This window comes from Hemitrygon akajei, chromosome 20 (genome assembly GCF_048418815.1).
Source record: "Hemitrygon akajei chromosome 20, sHemAka1.3, whole genome shotgun sequence".
NCBI lineage: Eukaryota > Metazoa > Chordata > Chondrichthyes > Myliobatiformes > Dasyatidae > Hemitrygon > Hemitrygon akajei.
Genome location: NC_133143.1, coordinates 30,781,037 through 30,803,897, shown reverse-complemented (window position 1 = coordinate 30,803,897; position 22,861 = coordinate 30,781,037). Strand labels below are relative to the sequence as shown.

The 22,861-nt window shown below is 40.8% G+C and overlaps 1 protein-coding gene across 12 annotated transcripts in view; it reads right to left on the bottom strand.

The window, feature by feature from the left end:
- The window catches only part of LOC140713685 (catenin delta-2-like), a 1,190,818-nt gene that overhangs the window by 128,087 nt on the left and 1,039,870 nt on the right, over positions 1 to 22,861 (bottom strand). For all 12 annotated transcript variants that reach the window (XM_073024066.1, XM_073024071.1, XM_073024072.1 and 9 more), the window contains one exon: positions 254 to 437. In XM_073024066.1, coding sequence (XP_072880167.1) covers positions 254 to 437 — 184 coding nt within the window. The remainder of the gene's footprint in view (positions 1 to 253; positions 438 to 22,861) is intronic.

Sequence of the window (22,861 nt, the reverse complement as noted above, 5' to 3'; positions counted from 1 at the left end):
AATTTAATTTGTAGAAATGCAGTCTGCTTCCTATGAATGCTGTCAAGGAGCTTATTCTGTCACAGATGACTTCTTACCCGCAAATCCAGCACCAGTGATAGGACTAAGTATTAGGATAACTGGAGGTGGTGCACAGTTATTGTCCTATAATTAGGCCACAAAAAAGTTTCAGACACACATTTAAAGTCAAGATTTTAAACTGAATGGTGTTCTTATCTCACATGCAATAAAGGTAAAGGCCAGGCTAACTAACCTGAGACACCCAGTGGCATTCCGCAGAACCATTGATGTGTGGAGTTGAATTTTCCGGTCTTCCTGGTGAGGTGAGATATCCCAGCCAGAGTGTGGAATGATGATTGCATTGGTGAGCACAACAAGGGCATCCTGGATAATTGGCATCTTTAGTGCATCACATGACGACAGGTTCCACAGGACACCTTCAAAGAGAATGAAGCTTACATGTAAATTTGTTTGTCAAGAAGGGAGCAGAGGGAACAGAAACGCAATTAACACTGAAAACACTGCGGGTGACTTGGAGTTATAGAGTGGACCGATGCTCCTTTTACACACTGACCACTACTAGGAGACATAACCAAAAAAGAGGATGTGTGTTGTTTAAAGGAATGCAGAGGTAAAAAGGCAAGTTGATTCTCTTGCATTTGTTTTGCACGCCAAATTGTGAACCTATTCTGATGAAAAGTCATTGATCTTAAAATTTAATTTGGTTTCTCATTCCACAAATGCTGCCTAATTTGCCAAATATCTCTAGCAAGTGCTGATGAAGGGCCTCAGCCTAAAACAACAACGGTTTATCCCTCTCCATAGATGCTGCCGGAATTGCATTTTGTCTGTGTATCTCTAGCATTTTCTGTTACTTATAATACTTGTTATTATCCCTGAGCCTTCGAAAGAAACTATACATGGCATCTTACATGGAATTACATTTCTTCATCACAGGATTTGTTTTTGTCTATATTGCATGTTCTGATTCAATAATAACTTCTAAAAGGGAATTGGAATAGATATTCCAAGGCTTTGCAGAACTTGGGGAAGAGACAGAAAAAGAATGAACCAACAAGTTATCAAAATATTATGTGATCTTCACCCTAAGAAACATATGTTGTTCAACTGCATTTGAGATTTTGATGCAATAATTTTGAGCAAGAAAGATTTAGAACTAAACTAATTAATTAATTTGACTGGGAGCCATAATTTCAAGAAACTCTGTTTCACTGAGTTCCTTATTTGGAGGAATGAATTCAAAATAGTGGAACTTTGCTTATGAACTAACATCAAAAGAACCAGCTGGTTAACAAGGGATACCCCAGAGAATTGTTGTATCATCGCGCAAACAACAAAGCTGATTCATCATGTCAGTTGACAGTTAAAATAAGTATCCCACATCTGCTGCTGACCAATTATCTCATCATTGTTTTAAGTTAGTGATCATGGTAGATTATATCTAATTTGGAAAAGGCCAAGCGACAAATTTAATGCAACAGAGTCTGTACTGAATGTGGCCCAACATAACGGTCAAACAGAATGGGCTAAAGTAATCTCTGATGAGGAATCTAAAAAAAAACAATGAACCCCTTTGACTGAATTTAGGGGAATGAGCCTCAATTAATTACAGTCGGTACTACAAAAGAACTAGGGAGTAAAGAATGGCAATGTCAACCAAATGTTAACCAAGTTATACAGTAAACTGATAATACTAAGAAGTTATCTAACGTTAGAAGAGGAGCACAGGAAAGAATTCACAAGATAGAATAGTTTGATCTTCACTTTTCACTGTAGAATTGCAGCTGGTGCCCTCTTTCCGTTTCACAATCACATGTGTTGGATCTAAGGATCCCAAACTTAGTCAAATTGAAGAATGTACAAAATACGTCAATCTTTGTTTTCCAGTAGGACTTTATTTAGTTGCATAATTAGATGTGGGTGCTGAGGATTAATGAAGATAACTCCTAACTGACCCAGTGCTTGTAAATTTGATGTAGAAATCACTCTCTACCTAAAATGCAAGTTAATGCAACACTGCCCAAAAATCCATGTCGATTTCATTTATGGAAATAGAAGCTGATATTCTAACATGTGCGACATGCAATGTATCAAATACATTTGAACCATTTACCTACTGCGTATAGTCATACATTTTTTATTGCAAGGGAAGCAAAGACACTGTGCCTTCTTTTGAAATTTGTTTCAATTGAAATCTAATTTAAGCCACCAAGGATGAATTTCTGCACCCCATATGTTTCCTGGTTAACTTGTATGTGAGTAAAGTAAGACATGTTAAAGGGGATGCTAGATAAATATGAAGGAAGCAGGGAAAACCAAGGTGACAATTTTATGCAGAAACGTGGAGATTAAACAGCATTAATCAATTTGCCTTTTTCTGAACTATAACTGCTTTGTAGCTCCCTGTAATCTGTGGAGATTAAATAAAGAACATTGATAAGTTTGCCTTTCTCTTAACTAGAAATGCTTTGTAATTCTCTGTAATCAAATTAAGATTAAAAAGGAATAATTAAATTCATAGACATACAGGACAAAGCACACAATTGAATTCAATAGCTGTATGTATTCAGACACAAAATTATAGTGAACTCATTAAATATTTAGTTTATAATATTTCAAAGTAGTTCATTAAACTTAGAAAAGGTATTAATGATGTATTGAACTGCACTGCAGAGCATTAAATAAGGACAGGTCATTCAGTCACTAGAACCAGCCCATGCTGATCTGCACCAGAACACTATTTATCTAGATTATTAAAATTTGAGATAAATTGGAAATACTGTGTGCCTGGTAGTGCTGATGATGGGTCCTCAAACTGAAACAATAAGTTGTTTCCATAGATCTTGCTTGGCCTGGATCAGTGTTTACAGCATTTTCTGCCTTCATTTATCTAGTTTGATTGCACAGCTCCAGACAAGTTTTACATTCCTCCAAGATCACTCTGAAAGCGGAGAAGTTAACAACTAGGAGGAAGGAACAGCTACAGCAATTATCTGCAACACTTATAACTGTAAGCTCAGTACAATATGTTGGGTTAAGACTGTGATGGTATTTATGGTGATGTGGGTTTTGGGCTTTAAAACTCTGATTGTAGACAGTTGTCTCGAAGCACAGCGTACATGCAGACTGACACCATTCATCTCTACAACATGAAGGCTGAGATAGGTATATTATTAAAATGAGATAGGTACATTATGTAAGTGCTACATTAATATAGCGCTTTCCTCAGGGCATCCCACGGTGTTATAAAGTCAACTAAGAACATTTTATGAGTAATTTAATATAATCTGTAGTGACAGCCAAACAACAGAGAAATTACCATTAATCTGTTTTTAATGGAAAACTATCGTCATGAACACCAAAAACTCTCCTACTTTTGTCAAAAGAAGTGTCACGAAATGAGTTTTGCTTACCTGCTTAGGCAGATAGAGCTTCAGTTAAATAGGTGAGACATTACCCCACACGCAGAGCAGCATTTAATCAGCACAGCAACGAGAAGATAGTACAGACAACGTGCCCAACAGCAGGACCCAGACTCAATCTAACTCAGAGAACAGTCAGCAGCCTACTGAGCCACAATGAACTCCCCCAAAAATAAATTACACTGATCCCGTATGCATTTAATATTGGCAAAGGTATTGTGTTGGGTGACAAGATAGAAGGTAGTTAATAAGGAAAATCAGCAGCTTTACAGCAGGTAATCTCATTCAAGGGCTTCCCACTAAAATAATTAAGCAAGTCTAATTGAAATGTAACACCCACTGCTCATTATACTCAAGACTCCGGTAGTAATGTGCACAGAACCAACAGCTACTATTCAGAAGACACTCACACTTCAGTCCAAGTGAAGTCCAGTGAGAGGAATGACTTCAATTACAAGCCATGTAAGGGCATTTAGATTGAAGATAAACAGCACAGAACAGTATTTAGATGAGTTCATTATTGTCTCATGTTCTGAAGTGTAGTGAAAAAGCTTGATTTGGTACCATCCATTCAGATGATTACATCACATCAATACATCAAGGTAGTAACAGGAAAAACAATTATAAAATGCACTGTTCAAAGAAGTCACATAAATGACATTTATATTTTGTAAATAGTGCCATCTTAACTTTCAGTTAAGATGGTGCTACTGAATGCATGCGACAGCTCATGGGCAATTAAAAAGGCAAGAAATTTGAATAAAAACATCACTAAAGCACCTTTTCTGAGGTAAATTGTGTTAAATTATCACCGCAGTGAGAAGGCGAGTGATGGTAAGGCGTGTTGGAGGGGGATGAGTTGAGACGGCACGTTACAGGATCAATGTTGATGGAGTGAGTCATTCGGAGAGGAAAGGTCAAGGCAGAGGAGTTCTGATGCCCGGACAACTGGTCCAGGTGCGAGGTTGCATCACTTTGGGCATCAAGCTGATTTGAAAAGCTTGAAAGCAGCTTTAGACTGGGCTGCGAATTCTGGGCCCGCAGCAAGTCCCTGAGTGACACGGTCTAGGCCCCGATGCCTTTGCAGTAGCTGGGTCCTAATGCAAGGTATGATTCGCCATTTAGGCAATTTAAACGCTGGTCCAGATCGGAGGTGACAGATGATTTTGTTAACTCCTCTCTCCGGGGCACCAGAGCCTTTTGCTGTTCTGTTGTTTGGTCAATTTAAACGCCAGCGCAGATAGACTAAAGAGACAGGGTGTCAGGACCCAAGGCGAGAGCCGATATCGCTCACTCTCCGCGATGGCCATTCCTTTCTTCATGGCGCTGAAGCTAAGATGACTGCTGTGCTCTGTGCCCACTAATATGATGAACTGATAAGCGAGGCTTTCGACCTACCCCGGGCTGCTCCGCGGTTTGGATCTGAGAACTTAACTTGGTTTGGAAGTTGTTATTCGCTTCAATTGTTTGCATGATTTGTGTTTTTTCTCTTTCTTTTGCGCATCAGGTGTTGGTATTTTATCTTTACTTTCTTTATTTGGACCATTTCAGGTTTCTTGCTTTGTGGCTACCTGCAACAAACAAATCTCAACGCTGCATAATTTATATATTCTTTGGTAATAATGTACTTTGAATCTTTAAATTGAATGCATTGCTTTATAGGCACAATGAATATATTGTTTTGACAACATCACAGATATAAAGAAGGGCAAGTACTGATTCTATTATATTTCCTGTATATATATTTTAGGAATAAAGTTTATTTTGGAGGTTTAAAAAAAATCAGCTGTGCCTCAGCAGACATCCAAAGCATCTGATTTCATGAGCGTACTGGTTAAAACTACCTCATGCTGAATGAAGCCACTTTTGTTTGTAGGGAGACCGGACGGTTGAAGCTACTCTGCTGGAAACTATCAGGGCTGAACGAGGCTGAGAGTGGGCATGCTGATTTCCTGATAAGGTTTTGGCTGGCAAGGTGGCAAGAAGGGGGGAATGCTGCTAGCCATAGAATCTTAGTAACACCAAGTTTCACAACATACGACAGTGTTATCAGAAACCTGATTCTGGTTCTGATTCTGATTGGCATTCTTCCAGTTAGGTATCCAAGAGGTGATTGAAGGTCTAGGGAATGAGATGCCAAAAGTAAAGGAATTCTGAGCTGTGAGAATCATGGACTCATTGAAAACTTACATCACAGAAGGAAGCCACATTGTGTGACAGACCCATTGTGTCTGTGCTAGTGAAAGGTCCATAGTTCTGCAGCTTATGGTTTTTCAAGAACACATCCAAGTAGAACCTAATTGCGCTGAGATTTCCTGCCTCTACCACTCTTTCAAACCATACCATCCCTAGCATGAAATAAAGTGTTTTCAACTTCCCTCTAATTCTTTTGTCAATTTCATTAAATCAACGAGCAAATTCCCTCAGGTATAGGATCTTTTGCTCTTGTATCTCCACGTCAAATCTATGCTTTTTCTAACATGGAAAACTAATCTTTCAACACTTACTCTGCCTAATACAGCTCTATCTGCTCTGTTCCAAAGAAAGTCACCCCAGCCTACCCAAACTTTTTGCTACAATTGTCAAGACTTAGCAACATCTTCATACTCCTCTTCTGCAATGGAAACACATCTTTCCTGTGATACACCAACCAGAAATGTGCACAGTACAGCTTTATATAGTTCCATGGTAATCTTTATCATACATTCTATACAGTGGTTAATAAAATAAAGCATCCCCTATGCCTTTTAACACCTAAATGACATGTCCAACTAACCTTAAGAATCTGTCGTCCTGCTCCTCCAGACCACTTATTGTTGTATTTATTATTACCATGTATATTGTTAATCCATGATACGAAGTCGGAATTTCTCAGAGCCGAGACTAATCTCCACCAACTTTATGTCCCACAGCTATTTTATTGCTCAAAATCCCTAATGAATAGTTTGCTTCTGTCAGGAGCAGGGATGAGTGTCAATATGATAATGTAGAATGGAACAGCGGAGGCCATCCATAATTACGTGTTTTACTGATAGTTATTCAGAAACCTTGGGGGAAATTCCTGGCCAGCCTCTGTTATTTCTGCACTTGCCTGCACTGGGTTCCTTATGAAACTCCCTTGAGCTGGATGCATGGGTAAGCTCCTATTTATAGTGAACATAGGAACAGCATATAATGAAGCACACTACTACTGAAAATTGGACTTTGCATTACTGAAATGCATTCAAAACATTGATTATGAAAAACGTAATAACTAGTACTGTCACCTGAAGCTATATGTCAACAAGTGATGTGTGATGTGAGGTGTGTGTGGCAGTTGCTAGTTGTACTATGCCATACTATTTGAGTCTAAGCAGAAGCACTGGTTGTGTCAACCATTTTTCTTCTTTCTCTAATTCAATCCCTCTCCCTTCTCTATGCTTCCCACTCTCTTCACTCTGAATTTCTGTCCAATACCCCTGTGAACCTTGTCCTTTTTCCCTCACTTCAATCTCCTCTCTCCATCCAATCCCATTTACGGTTGTGATCTTTTATCCTTTCCACTCTCTTCACTCTGATCCTCTGTACAGTAGCCCCATCAACCTCATCCTCTTTCCCTCACTTCAATGTCTTTTCTCCATCCAGTCCCATTTCCCCTTCTGATCCTTTATCTTCTCCAATCTTCTGAACCCCATTCACTCTGCCTCTCCACTCCTGCGTCCCTCACCATTCCCCCACCACTCCCATCTCCTCTTTCTGCCTCCTTCCAAGTTTTCCCCTTGCAAAGTCTACCATGCCCCACAAATTATTTTCCTTCTGCCAATGGAGCTGTGCTGGAACAATGTAAATGGACAAAATCTGCACAGATGTCAAAATAACCACAGCTCTCCAAGTTTTTATGTCAGGCTCTTTCAAGGGTACCTTGTCAATTCATGGACCAAGTGCACAAACCAAGATTTTTTTTCCCTCATGGTTGATATTTTTTTCCTTTGTTAACTGCTGCCATTATCATCCCGTGACTGAGATACGGTTGAGCTATCATTTCACTCTGTTCAAAGCGTGAAAGTCAGAGTCCTGTTTTCACTCATCTTTTTCAATGCAGAAGCATCTACAGAAGCAAGCCAGTGACAGCAAGAAAGATAAGATTGTGGTTGTCAGGCAGAGTCCAAGATAAAATAAAACAGATAGTGCCTAACAATTGCAACACATTTTTCATCATTTTTCTGTTCACAATGCAAGCCTCAAAATCAGGCAAAGTGAATTTAATCATTGCATTCAATGAAAACATCAGATTTAAAAGGTGGAACTAGATTTGATAAACCATTCACTCCTGATATGCACAGAGGCAGCTCCTGTGCCAATCATCCAGGGCTGAACTCTTTGAGAAGAGATGATGAAATCTCAATTTGATGCAAACTGGAGCTGCTCATCGGCAATCAAATCTCAATTCACTTTTTAAGTCTGTTTGCTGGGCTACTTTACCTCATCTTCCACACTGTTTCAGATTCACGCTCTTGCTTTCAATTCTTGCCACCGCCTTAAAACCTGCCACATTCTCTCTCTGAAACCACTCTCGTAACCCTCCAGGATCTCCACACTTTCACAGTTTCATTTCTGTCCACTTGTAATTCCAGTTTCTCCAACACCCCGTCCGTGTGTTTTCAGCTGTTTAAACATGAGCTCTGGTGCGGGGGGGGGGGGGGCTACTGCACAGGATCGAAGTAAGCTAGCCTCCGTAGAAGGTAATAGAAGCTAGAAGGTACTAGCCTCCGTAGTATCCAGGACATCTTGAAGCAGCAGTGCCTCAGGTCCATCATTAAGGACCCCCACCACCCAGGACATGCCCTCTTCTCATTGTTACTGTCAGGAAGGAGGTACAGATGCCTGAAGGCACACTCTCATTGATTCAGGAACAGCTTCTTCCCCTCAGCTATCCGATTCCTAAATGGACATTGATCCCCAGAACAATTCCTTACTACTTTTTTTTAAAGTTTATTCTATTTTTGCATTATTTAATTGAACTTAACTATTAATTATACATGTATACACTTGCTGTAATTCAGTTTTATTTCCTGTATTTATCATGTATTTCATTGTACTGCTGCAGTAAAGTCAACAAATTTCATGATATATGCCGGCGATATTAAACCCGATTCTGATTTTATTCTCTAAAGGACTCTGCGGACTTAATTCAGGAGTGCAGGGTTGGCCTCCTTAAGCAAACAAAGGTTCATTGCCATGGCAGGACAAGAGGGAGGAAGGTTGGAATCCAAGCCAGATTAAAATGTTGGGGTATGAAAACTACCTCTACGCAGTATCTTGTTAGCAAACGTAGTTGCTGGAGAAGAAGATTAAAGACATAAGGGCAAGATTGCTGTGTCGGAGGGAAATGAGGGATTGCTGCTTTCTGTGCCTCACTGGATATGTTGGTAGGACCTGAGGATGTCCCAATACACTGGGTGAACTGACCTACTGACTCGGAGAAGGCAAAAAGTGGTGATTTGTGTTTCATGATAAACTCTGTTATGCTCAGATATAGCAGTCATATCACACACTTGTTCCCCAAACCTAAAACATCTAATGATTAATGCTACTTACCAAGAGTGTTCTCCACCATGATCCTGACCATAGTCTGTATACCACCAGACACCGATGTTAAAGCAGGCACTTGTGGTATTCAGTGCTGTGATCAGCAAACATGAACCAGCCTACGCCAATGCCTTTCAAATCATTGCCAGGGACTTCGATCAGGCTGTTTCAGAAATCTCTGCCCAATTTTCATCAACATATCACCTTCGGCATAAGGGGTCCCAGTACACTTGATGGCTATGATTAGGAATGCCTACCATTTCATCGCTAGAACACATTCTGGAAAACCTGATCATTTGGCTGCCCACCTTCTACCTGCATACAGATAGAGGCTAAAGAGCAAGACTCCAGAGATCAGGACAACAAAGAGGTGGTCACGTGAGGCAGAGGAGTGGTACAGGATTGCTTCGAGTTACTGGACTGGACAAGTGTTCAAGGACTCATCAGAGGATCTGAATGGATACGCAGCAGTTGTCACGGACTTTATAAAACAGTCATAAATGAGTACTTCCTCACAAAATCATTTACAGTCTTCCCCAACCAGAAACCCTGGATGAACCATGAGATCCAAAATCTGCTAAAGGGCCAGATCAGTGACATGCAGGCCCAGCAATCAAGTAAAATCCAAGGGTATGGCCTTTGGAAAACCAGCTCACAAGTGGCAATTCTGGATCAAACTTGAATCACTGAAGGATGCTTGACAGCTGTGGCGGGACTTGAATGCTATCATCTCATACAAAGAGAAATCAAGCGACAAAGGTGACAACAAGGTTTCCCTCCCAGATGAGTTTGATGCTTTTTATATTCGATTTGACCATCAAAACTTGGAAGCATCTTCACGAACTCCGACAGCCCCGATGACTGTATGATTTCAGTCTCTGAGGCTGACATGAAAACATCTTTCAGGAGGGTGAACCCATGGAAAGCTTCTAGCCAGAACAGGGAAACTGCTTGAGTACTAAAGACCTGTGCTAATCAATTGGCTGGAAAAGGCAAAAGATGGTGATCTGTGATATCTTTAATCTCTTACTTTAGCATTCTAATGTACCCGCTTGCTTCAAGCATGCTTCATTTATTCCTGTGCCTAAGAAGGACGTGGTAACCTGCCTCAAAGACTATCATCCAGTCACATTTACATCCACTCTGATGAAGTGCTTTGAGCAGTTGGTGATGAAATATACCAACTCTTTCCTGAGAAGTGACTTGACTCTGCTCCAATTTGTCTACTGTCATAACAGGTCAACAGCAGACGCCATTTCATTGGCTCTTCACTCAACTCTGGAACATCTGAACAGTGACGATGCATACATCAGGTTGCTCCTCGTTGACTACATTAGTGCTATCATCCCCTCAAAATTAATCAATAAACTTAAAGACTTAGGCCTCACTACCTTCTAATGCACCTGAATCCCCAATATCCTCCCTTACAGACTCCAGATGGTTTGGATTGGCAACAACGTCCCCTCCACAATCACCATTAGCTCAGGTTTACCACAAGACTGTGTTCTTAGCCCCCTGCTCTACTTGCTGTATACTTATGACTATGAGGCTAAGCACAGCCCCAATGCTATACTTAATTTTACTGATGATGCCACTGTCGTTGGCCAAATCAAAGATGGTGATGAATCAGCATATAGGAGGCAGATTGAAGGTCTGGCTGAACCATTACCCTAACAACAACTTATCCCACAATATCAGCAAGATCAAGAAGCTGATTATTGAGTACAGAAGGAGGAAACCAGAGGTCCATGAGTCAGTCTTCATCGAGGGATCAGAGGTAGAGAGGGTCAGCAACTTTAAATTCCTCAGTGTTATCATTTCAGAGGAAGTTCTGGGTCCAGCACATAAATGCAATTACGAAGAAAGCACGGCAGCACCTCTACTTTCTTAGAAGTTTACGAAAATTTGGCATGTCATCTAAAACTTTGATAAACTTCTTTATATGTGCAGTGGAGAGTATATTGACTGGTTGCATCACGGCCTTGTATGGAAACATGAATGCCCTTGAACAGAAAATCCTACAAAAAAGGTAGTGGATACAGCCAGTCCGTCACAGGTAAAGCCCTCCCCACCACTGAGCACATCTACATGGAGCGCTGTCATAGAAAAGCAGTATCCATCATTAGGGTCCCCCACCATCCAGGTCATGCTCTTCTCACAAACAGGAGCCTGGTAGACTATGATCACCTGATCTATTGTTCAAAAAAACATAGAGAATTTTCTTTAATTCTGATTTGTAGCCTTTATTTCACGCAGCTTGGATCGTAAAGAATTTGAGAGAATATTTCATTGCAACATGAAAACTTCATTCAAGTGTTATGCCTGTGCCCCCTCCTTTTTGAGAATCGCAAGATCGCTATTAATTCAGGTCAGGAGACCCAGGAAATGAGAGAGAGACGCAGAATCCACAGAGGGTTTGGAATGTCCGGGCCCCTCAACGATACAAAGCTATGGGAAACGGCCATTGTCTCTTGGAGACGGAATTGTGTATTGAGCATTGCACTATTCATCGACGTCCTCAAGGAATGAGCAACGTGGGCTGGTTGGGGGGATGGCATCCTCCCCAACCTGATTGACATCTGAGACCCTGTGAGTAAGGATAAAAGAGGGTCTGGGGAACAACCCCTTTCAGACGCACCAGAAGAAACGCTAGAAATCTCGTAATAGCGACAGCCGGTTGAAAGCCCACGTGCGTCCTTTTCCATTTGCCTCGGAATTGGTGGGCCTTACCACGGAAGAATGGCTTTAGCTAAAACAAAGGAGAAATCAGCCCCAACGACTCTCGAAGGACTGACATCATAAAAGGAATGGGCAAGTTTTAAACTCTCTCTCTTGACTCCAACCAAAGGCTGCAGCCTGCATGAACTTGAGTGACTTTTATATTTCCATCGGACAATACATTATCCCCTAGACAACGATAGAGCTATTTCTTATTGATTATTATTACACCTGCGCTTTTAGATTTAGTATTGACGACGTATGTTATCTGTATGTTTGCATTGCTATTATTTTTGTGTATTTTTATCAATAAATACTGTTAAAAATAGTACCATCAGACTTCAACGGACCTCTCTATCTTTGCTGGTAAGTGACCCAGTTACGGGGTACGTAACACAAGTCACTAATGTGGATATTAAAGATGACCAACACAAACCTCTCACTAGTTATTAAATGCTTATTTTAAAACTAGTCACTAGTCCCAACCTTCAGGTCAGGATTCAATCCAGGTCACTGGAGTTCTGAAGTGGGAGCTCTACTGATAGTGTGCTAGTGTTGTTCCTGCTTTTGATATACCTGCACCACCATCGCGCTCCTACACTACCACCCAACCCATAAATCACTGTGCTCTTGGTTTGTAATCTTCTCCATGGCACTTTATTGAACATCTTCTTGTCAGTGCCTTCTTCCACTGCATCACCCTATAACACAGTGCTCAGAAAACACTCTAAACAGATTAGAAACCTCATGCAAATAAGGTATTATCAGAATCTATTAAAAGACTTTTGGCTTATTGGCACTTAATAAAAGAAATCAATCTTTAGTGTACATTAGTGACAGTGCCTAAACTCTACTTAATCTTCAACAAATGGGAATAGGTTAGATTTTCAGCTTGTTTTTTAAGTCCCCCCTTTAAGCTGCTTCAGCAAATATTCGATGGTTCATCCTGTTTAATCTCTTTATCGAAGGTTGGAAGAAATGCAGGCATTTCCAAATGCATGTAAAGTGAATGTCACTCATTTTCACATTGAGATGATGAATCAGATTAAATATTTTTCACTATAGTTCCTTGTAATGCACTTTTTATTACACAGCCATAATGTAAACAACGGTTACTACTGGCTGGGTGGTTGAGGGATTGTCCATACTACAGATTGCCCTAACTTCCCTGCCCTCAATGAAGTATACCCAGTCAATATATGACAAAGATGATGAGCCCCATTTTGAGCCAGGTCTTGTTCTGGTACCAGCTTGGCTGATTGTTCCTTTAACCTGTTCCATTTTTGTTATCCATCCAGAGACATCATAATTTAAAATATTAACCTATTCATTTTTAATATTTAAGAAAGGGATTGCACAGACCCTCCTGCTTGATGAAATCAAAGGCATGTTGAAAAATATAGTGGCTAATGCTAACATCCACATTTTTCTTGTCATACTGTGAAGGTCACATCTACCGTTCCTCTATCAGGAAGCAGCTCTTCGCCTGTGGGAGTAGAGAAAGATTTTGACCTATGACTTTCCCAGTGCCCAGCTGTGAAAGGTTGGGCATGGGGCTTGCAGCTCCGTCCTGTAAAAACCTGGAGCTACAGAAACTCTGAAGCCTCATTCCTGGGAGAGGAAGGATCTTCACCTAGATGAGGTGCGATGGTCTACACCTGAGGACAACTTTAAAGACTGGTCCAGGACAGAGGACTCTGGTGAGCTGCTATTGGCAGCCTATGCCCCAATAGGGGTGATGGGCTAAGTAGCTAAATAAATCTCCCAGTGGAAGATGGCAGGGAGGCCTCTCGGTAGTTATGATAGTTAGACTTGTCTTCTTTCTTGAAGATGACCATGATTACAGATCTTTGAGATTCCTTGGTATTTCTACTTCACAGGTTTTGAAAAGATTGTACCGTCTGTAGACTCCTGACTAGAGCTATACACTGCTGAGTTTTAGGATTTCAGCATGGATGTTATCTGCTCCCAGGTCCTTGTTATTTTTTAATTGGGATATGGCCTTCTTAATGGTTAGAAGTAGGAGGAATGCTGACTTGAGTAGGCTGAAGTGTGTTGAAGACAAAACATAATTCTAACCAATAGGACAACATAACCAATCTTAGTGAAGTTTTGTGTCAAAGGCGGCGGCTTGGTTGTTGCAATACTTTTATCACCACAATGTTGCTCCTCACCTCCAGCAAACATCCACTGGGGTGGGGCTAATCCTCAGAACTAATGGGGCACTGTTCAACTTACAGACTGCTCTCCAGAATCAACAGCACTCAAACCTCTGCAGTTGAGCCTAGCCTTACAATCAACATTTACAAGGCAAAGACCCTCAAACAAATATCTTGCTGCATTACTTTGTCTTCTGATCGTAAAGGCCGCTTCCCATTGCCTGGGAGCCACCTCTCATCTCAGTGAAGGTAGTCATTGCTGATGGAATTCACTGTTGCCGCCAATGTAAAAAAGGCATTTGGAGGTTTAGTATTGACAGGCGATTGCTGACAGTACTTTGATACTTACTAATGATCAGTCTGGGTTTCACTATCACTACTTGGCTCCAGCATTCATCGCACTCTTGATCCAAACATACACTAAGACGCTGAGTTCCAAAGGTAGGGTGAGAGTGACTTTCTTTGAGACTGTGGCAGCCTTTGACTGTATGTGACTGATGTCAAAGGGGAAACACAGCAATGGTTGGATTCATGGCCCACACAAAGGAAGATAGCCGTGGTTGATGGACGTAACCATCCTAGTCCTAAGAACCACTGTAGGAGTTCATTAGGACAATGTCATAGGTCCAAGCGTCCTCTTCATAGAGACACAGAGTCATACAGAAGTACAGCACAGAAACAGGCCCTTTGGCCCATCTAGTCCATGCCAAAACCATTTAAATTCCCTACTCTCAATGACCTGCACCAGGACTACAGCCTTACTATTCATGAACCGATCCAAACTTCTCCAACACTGAAACAGAGCTTGCATGGACCACTTGTGCTGGCAGCTCATTCCACACTCTCGAGCTCTTTTGAATGAAAATGTTTCCCCTCACATTCCCCTTTTAACTCCTCACCTTTCACTCTTAAGTCATGACATCTGGTTGTATTCCTCCCCAACCTCAGAGGAAAAAGCCTGCTTGCATTTATCCTATCTATACCCCTTCACTAATCACTTACCTTGCATTTTAAGATCAGAAGTCTGGAAGTATTGAATTCCATCTCCACAGCAAATCAATTAGCCCATGTTAGCATGCAGAAGGACGTGGCCAATAGCCTGTCATAACTAAAGATTGCCAAGTATCATCAGTGCTGGGCAATGACTAATTCCAACAAAGTGCAGGTTAACTTATCACTCTTTACAAACTCTTGACATTCAATGGTGTTACCATCATGGACACGCTAATCAAACTGGATTTCCACCAGGTGCTCTGGTTTCCCCCAACATCCCAAAGACATGGTGCTTGTAAGTTGTGGGCATGCTATGTTGGCACCAGAAACAAGGCAACACTTGGAGGCTGTGCAGCACATATTCGAACTGTGTTGGTCATTGATGCCACGGACACATTTCACTGTATGTTTCAATCTTTTGATGCACATGCAACAAATAAAGGTAATCTCCCTCCTTGAAACATTGACTTTCTGAGGATCACTGTTCACTAAAAAAAAACTTCTGAACCAGCTACATAACTACAACAGTCTGAAGAGCAAGGCCAAAGTCACATGGCAAATGACACCTGACCCTCCAAAGTATCAATCCCCCTAAAAGGAACAAACTGAACTATTATGGAATACTCTCCAATTTCTTAGAAACAGGGGGCTCTAACACTCAATACCATTCAGGACATTGCAATCCATTTGACTGGAGACCATGTACAATCTTAAACATTTGTTCTGACTGCCACCAGCACACTGTGGACCATCAAATTAAAAAGGTTAAAGTCCGTCCCGAGCCTTATAGGCTCAGCAGGCCGGTGTTTATGCCAGCTTCCGTGATGTGAAGTGACTGAGAGTATGAGACTCCCCCCCCGGATAGGACGCCAGTCTATCGCGAGGTTAACCCCCAGCATTTTGCCGGTACCCATTTTCAGCTGGGTGGACTGGAGCAATGTGTGTGGTTAAGTGCCTTGCTCAAGGACACAACACGCTGCCTCAGCTGGTGCCATCAAATTAAAGCACTGAAATTATGCACTAAGGCCACTTCAACAGCCCATGAAGTCTGTCACCAAGAAGGCTATTTCCTTCATGTCACTTACTATTTGTCATGGTCCCATCTGGCTGTACCCCATCTCGCTCCTATTTCCTTGATTATGCCTTAATTCTAGTCTTTAGATTCCCAATTGCTGCTAGTTCACTGAATTACAACATACCTAGTTTCCATCAGAGACTGCAGTAAAAGAACCCTGGCGTCACATATACTGGTTGCCAGTTCGTTGGTCTATTCCTGTGTGATAACTTTGTTTCCCGACCACTTAGAAACGTTAGTTCTAAGTTCAGCTCTAGTTTCAAGTTATTCCATGAAAACCCCGTCTCCGTGTCAAGACTCTATATCAGAGCTCCGTGTCAAGATTACTCCTGGTTATCTGTTCCACTTTCGTGACTGCAAGTACCTCTCAACCCTCTCTCCGCGTTTGTGTCCAGCACTTGGGTTCGCCCCCAGTCGCTCCATGTAACACTATTCTGTCTTAGAAATAATATACTGTTCTTGGAATTTCCTGCTCAAAGACATTGGGGGAGCTCCTTCAACAGAAGGAATTCATTGGTTCAGGAAAGTACCTCACCACCACTATCAGAATGCCTTATCAATAATATAATAATATGCATATTCCATAAATGAACAAGAAAAACCTTTGTACTTCTACATGTACAAACTAATGCATAACAATCCCTAAATTGTGTTGTGTTTATGCTTGGTTATGATGACAAATGTTGATGGTTTCCTATCTTATCCGAGTTTTAAAAAATTTTAAAGTTTTTCAAGCAACATATGAAGTTCCATTAAAATTTCAACTATCCCAAAAAATACGATGCTTCTTCTCACCTCAAATAATTTTACTTGTTGGTTATAAAAAAGCAAATAGTATTTTCTTTTATCAAGCTGAGCACTGGGAGCAAACAACTATCAATGAAATCCCTAGGAGCATGTCCAAACTGAGATGGCAAAGCTTACAAGTTACAGTTAAATTAAATCTTGTTAAATCTGCTTTCTATTGCCAATTCTTTGTTAATTCTCTTTAGTAATGGAACTGTGAACATTGATCAACTGACAAATATGCTAGACTTCAGTACAGAGCAAAACAGGTAATATTGTATTGTGTCACACTATGTTCTCTGGCTCCTTCATTTGTTCCAAAGGTGAGGCTTGAAGCTGCACAGGAACATTACACTTAAAGAAAGTGCATGTTTTGGGGGCATTCTGAACATGCTCTTAAATACTCAGATTAAAGATAATCCAAATTAAATCTCTATTATGTCATCAAGTGCATAGTGTATGGCAGTTTAACTTGTGGTCCTTACCCTACAGGACCTAGTCATTTGCTTCTCCAAGTCAGGATAGCATGTCGCTGTTTGTGGTATTATTTCTTTTTAGCTATTTTGACTGATTTTCAGCTTTGTGTTACTGGTAAAATTATAGATTTATTTTCAGAGCTGCTGTCTACTTGAAGGATGTTAAAAGTGTGTGATAGACAGTTTTAGATACCTACTCTATATATTAAGGTGCCCTGAGATTTATACTTAGTGGTTTTAATACATAAGGATAAACTTCAATAGCCATAATCATTTCCATGTATTAGGAATTTGCTGTGGTTTGTTGGCGCGACTTGCAACAAAAAACATTTAATAATTGTTAAGAATAAAGAATTATTATAAAATTAAGTTAGAGGTTAAAGAATGGATATGGAATAAAATATGCATACGTATATACATAAACACCAGCATTTATTTACAATGTAGACAACATTATAAAAGGTGGTATAGTGACTGGGGTAATAGATAGAGAGGGTGAAGAGAGGCAATGTAGAAAGGCTCATCAAATTAACTGCTGGGGCAAAGAAACTTTTATGATGCAAGGAAGTTTTTTTTCTTGCTTTAATAGCCCTATAGTGCTTTGCAGAAGGGAACTTTTGGAAAAGGTAGTTTGCCGGGTGAATTGTATCCACACTGATCTTTCTGTCCTGCTGCTTTGTCTTGGACACATACAAGACTGGCAAAGATGGTAGACTGCAGCCAATAACTTTTTCTACTGGCCTGACAGTTCAGAGTAGTTTTTGTATATTGCGACAAGACACGGCACCAAAACAGACTGTAATGGCTGATGTGAGGATGTTCTCTATGATGGCTGTGTAGAATTGTACCAGGACGTTCTGAAGAAGATATTTATACTTAGAATATTTTTAGTACTTATAGTTAGAATATTTTGCCACAATATCACATCAGCCCAATTGTAAGAGCATCTCCCAGTTCTTGATTTCCCCCGTCAAAGGGAATAGAATGTACTGTGTCACAAAGTACATTTTTTCAAAGACAAAATTTAAAGAATAGTTGGATCAGAAACTATAGGAACTCCTAAAAAAAAACAAGGTACAGTGAAACCCTGTTATAACGCGATCGTTTGGGCCCATAAAAAGTCATCGCGAGAAAAATGGGATCATGCTAATTCAGGATTCAAGAAAATCAGCGTTTAAACATTTAGGTCAATGTTGACCTAAAACACCCCTATTTTCACCCTATTTGACCCATTTTTTGCACGTTTACCTTCTGGCAAGTAAATTACCTTTGAATTAAAGAATTCTGCAAATAAATCGTTGTTTTTACAGTAGAAATTAAAACACAAATTAATTTTTTGTAAAGCTTTTTTAATACACAAAACAACAAATAAAAACATTCAAGAATATTAGCAATCATCATTTACAGTTTATTTCTTAAAAAAGTGATCAAGTGTTCCTTGCTTGAAAGTAGCATGTCGCTGGCTGCGAGCGAAATCTAGAGTGCTTCTGAGTTGGAAGTTTTCTATGTGGTCCACCTCCTGGGCCTCCAGCCAATGGAGGCTAGCCTCGAGGTGTTCAATGGCTTCAGAATAGGATGGGAAATTGGAAGGCCTTCTGAGCGAGCTTGAACGAACCACTCGTACAGGGAGTCATCGAGGCTGACATCCTTGGCTGTCTTCAGGCATTTAGCTTTTAGTCCTGCTTCTTCTTCAACTTTGCAAAGCGATGTGCATAACTTTTCTTCGTGAGATTTCCAGCCATGAATTGTTGATTCCGGTATCCCGAGGTCTCACGCAACTTTTAGTCTTGATCGCATCAAGTGCGTGAAGCTTATCTTTCACAGAAAAAGATTCTCTTTTTCTAGCAGTTCATTTGCAAAAAAAAGGTCCAATGACTCACACAAAATGCTGGTGGAACGCAGCAGGCCAGGCAGCATCTGGTCGAGACCCTTTGTCCGACTAACGGAAAAAAGAGATAGTAAGAGATTTGAAAGTGGGAGGGGGAGGGAGAGACCCGAAATAATAGGGGAAGACAGGAAGGGGTGGGATGAAGCCAAGAGCTGGCAAATTGATTGGCAAAAGGGATACAAGACTGGAGAATGGGGAGTATGGATTGACAAGGACATGGAGTCCAATGACTCATCGCGTTATATCCAAATTCGCGTTAACTCGGGGGTGCGTAAAATCAGGGTTTCACTGTTATTTATATAGAAACTTGCAACAAATAAGGGATTTTATGTGTAAATTATAGGCACAGAATCATTTTTGGAATTTTAATCAGTGTGGACACAAAACTTGTTTGGCAAAGGAATTAACCAGTCACTTCCATTCTGCAGGACCAGATCTGAAAACAATTGTCACATCATGGACAAACACTGATGCTGCCCTTAAGCATTTAACACCTTAGATTGCATCTGGTACAAATAATGAAGGCTAAGACCATTGAAATGTACAATAATATATACCAGAGAGAAATAAAAGAATAATAAGGGATTTCAGCTTCTCCAATGTTAACTGCAATCTTCCAATCAGCATTACACAAGTTGCAAAATTAGCCATGATGGCCAAATACTAATAAAAGGATCACTTAGAAACAAATTAATTGGGTATTTTTGTGTTGCTGCGATAATATCATAATGTGGAAGATGTGAAGACACCTACAGTAGACTTGAACTCCATTTTGATAATATTGGAAGTGAACCATAAACTTCATGAGGAAGAGAGGTGAAGGTTTTACCTCTATGGCCAAAGTAAACACTGTTTTCCAATCAAGCTCAAAGCTATATGAAAATGCAATGCATGCCACGCAGAATTGTGGCACCAAAGCATGGGTCAGTATTCTAGCTTTGCAATAATGAACACTGATTGTTGTCATTAACTGCAGAAAAATAAACTCCTGGGAAGTTAACCTGAACAGCAACATACATACTGGCTGTGTTGATATCTTATTCATCACAAGCTCACAAACAACTCCCTGAGGCTACATGTTTTGACAGTGAAACAAAGAGATGAGTAAATATGTCATGACTAGCACTGTCATATTATTAGGTCTACCACTCTGCGGGATACCTTGTCAATGAACATTCCTCACGGTTACACAGCGCCCTGCCAGTAGATTTGGCAGGCATCTAATTATACTTGCCTAAGAGATTGAAGGTGTTACAGACAGCACAAGCAGTCTGCATGAGGCTCGGATGAAAGACAAAGCTATCTTCCGCCAGCAACTAACTAGGTGTTATTCCATGAGGTATATCAAGCTGAGCCTTTGTGTTCCACCTTGTATTAGATTTCCTTCGGCTCTCATTGTGCGATGTGCCAGCAGCACTGTCACCACTAATGGTGATGAAGTGGCGACTATTGCCAAAAAATAAATTGCCCTCTTCACCTTTCATTAGTTACTGTGCTTTGCAAGTGGATATGCTGAATAGGTACATCCAGTTGGCACTTTAAAAGTCCCCTGTGAGTTCTTCACCAAATAAGAGAAACAGTTTCATATTGAAGGATCAGATCTTCAATGGGGCATTTTGCAGTTTGCCTTCGTGTGATTATTTCAAAGTAAATTTATTATATGCATCACTATATACAACCCTGAAATTCATTTTCTTGCAAGCGTTCACAGTAAATGCACAAATAAAATAGATCAATGAAAAACCGCACCCAACAGGACAAACAAACAAAACGCATAGGACAACAAACTGTGCAAATACAAAAAAAAAATAATAATGATAATAAATAAACAAACAACTAAATAAATAAGCAATAAACATCAAGAACATGAGATGAAGAGTTTTTTTTGAGAGTGAGTCCATAGGTTGTAGGAAAAGTTCAGTGATAGGGCGAGTGAAGTAGAGGAAAGCTTCCGGTTCAAGAGCCTAAAGGTTAAGGGGCAATAACTGTTCCTAAACTTGGTGGCTGGTCCTGAGGCTCCTAAGTGAGAGGCAAGTATGGTAATGGATTGTGGGGTCCTTCATGATGAATGCTACTTTCCGATGACAGAGCTCCTTGCAGACGTGCTCAATGCTGGGGAAGGCTTTACCCGTGATGGACTGGGCTGAATCCACTACTTTTTGTAGGGTTTCTCATTTCAGGGCACTGGTGTTTCCGTGATGCAACCAATCAATAGTCCATTCCATTTTTTTTCCAGTGATACAACACAGAGTAGGGTTCTTCCGGCCCTTTGAATCACACTGCCCCAGCAACCCCGACAAACTGAATGAACCCACCCTAATGATGGGACAATTTGCAATGACCACTTAATCTGTCTGGTATGTATATGAACTGTGGGAGGAAACTGGAGCATGTAGGGCAACCTGCATATTCCAAGGAGAGGACATACAGACTCTTTACAGACACTGCCGGAAATGACTCCGAACTCAGGAGCAGTAATAGCATTGTGCTAATTCTATGCTATTGTGGCGCCCACAGTACATTTTAGGGGACATGCCAAATCTTCGCAAACTACTAAAAAAGAGGCACTGCTGTGCATTCTTTGTAATGGCACCCACATGCTGGCCCAGAATGAATCCTCTGAAATGATAGCACAGAGGAATTTAAAGTTGCTGACCCTCTCCACCCCTGATCTCTCGATGAGTGCTGGCTCATGGGCCTCTGGTTTCCTCCTCCTGAAGTCAATAATCAGCTTCTTGGTATTGCTGACATTGAGTAAGAGGATGTTGCTGTGGCACCACTCAGCCAGATTTTCAAACTCCCTCCTATATGCTGATTTGTCATCACCTTTGATTTGGCCAACGATAGTGGTGTTGTTAGCAAACTTAAATATGGCATTGGAGCTGGGCTTAGCCTCACAGACATAAGCATAAAGTGAATAGAGCAGGGGGCTGAGCACATAGCCTTGTGGTGCTCCTGAGCTGATGGAGATCATGGAAGAGATGTTGTTATCAATATAAACTGACTGGGGTTTCCAAGTGGAAAGAATGAGCATCCAGTTGCACATGGAGGTACTGAGGCCTAGGTCTTGAAGCTTGTTGACTAGGTGTGGAGGTATGATAGCACTGAATGCCAAGCTGCTCTAATTCAACACCTCAGCTTGCCCATCAAACTCCTGGCAATGTCTCACTTTCAGTTAACGCTTTCTCAGTATTTACTGAGTCTATTTCAAAGCAAGGCATTGCTTAGCATTCATTGCTCCAGCTATTTTTCAGTCGGAAGACTTGTTTCCCTGACCATCACATAACTTGTTTCTGTCATTATCTTAGAGCTACTGGCAGTACAGTACAGCACGGCCAACAATATTGCACTGACATTTTAACCTACTGCAGTGTCAACCTAACCCTTCCCTTCTAAGAAGACCTCCGTCTTTCTTTCAGCTATTTGTCTATATAAGATCTCTTCATATATCTGCCTCTACCACCAGCCCCTGCAGTGTGTCCTTGCACTTTCCATTCTCTGTAAAAATATACTTCTGACATTCCCCCAATACTTTCCTTCAATCACCTTAAAAAATATTCTCTCATGTAAGCCATCACCAAGCTCGGAAAAAGGCGCTAGCTGTCTACTCTATCTATGCCTCATATCATCTCATACACCTCTTTCATGTTTCCTCTCATTCTTCTTTGCTTCAAAGTGAAAAGTCCAAGTTTGCTGAACCTTTATTAATAAGATATGCTCTCTAATACATACAGTATCCTGGTGAATCTCCTTTG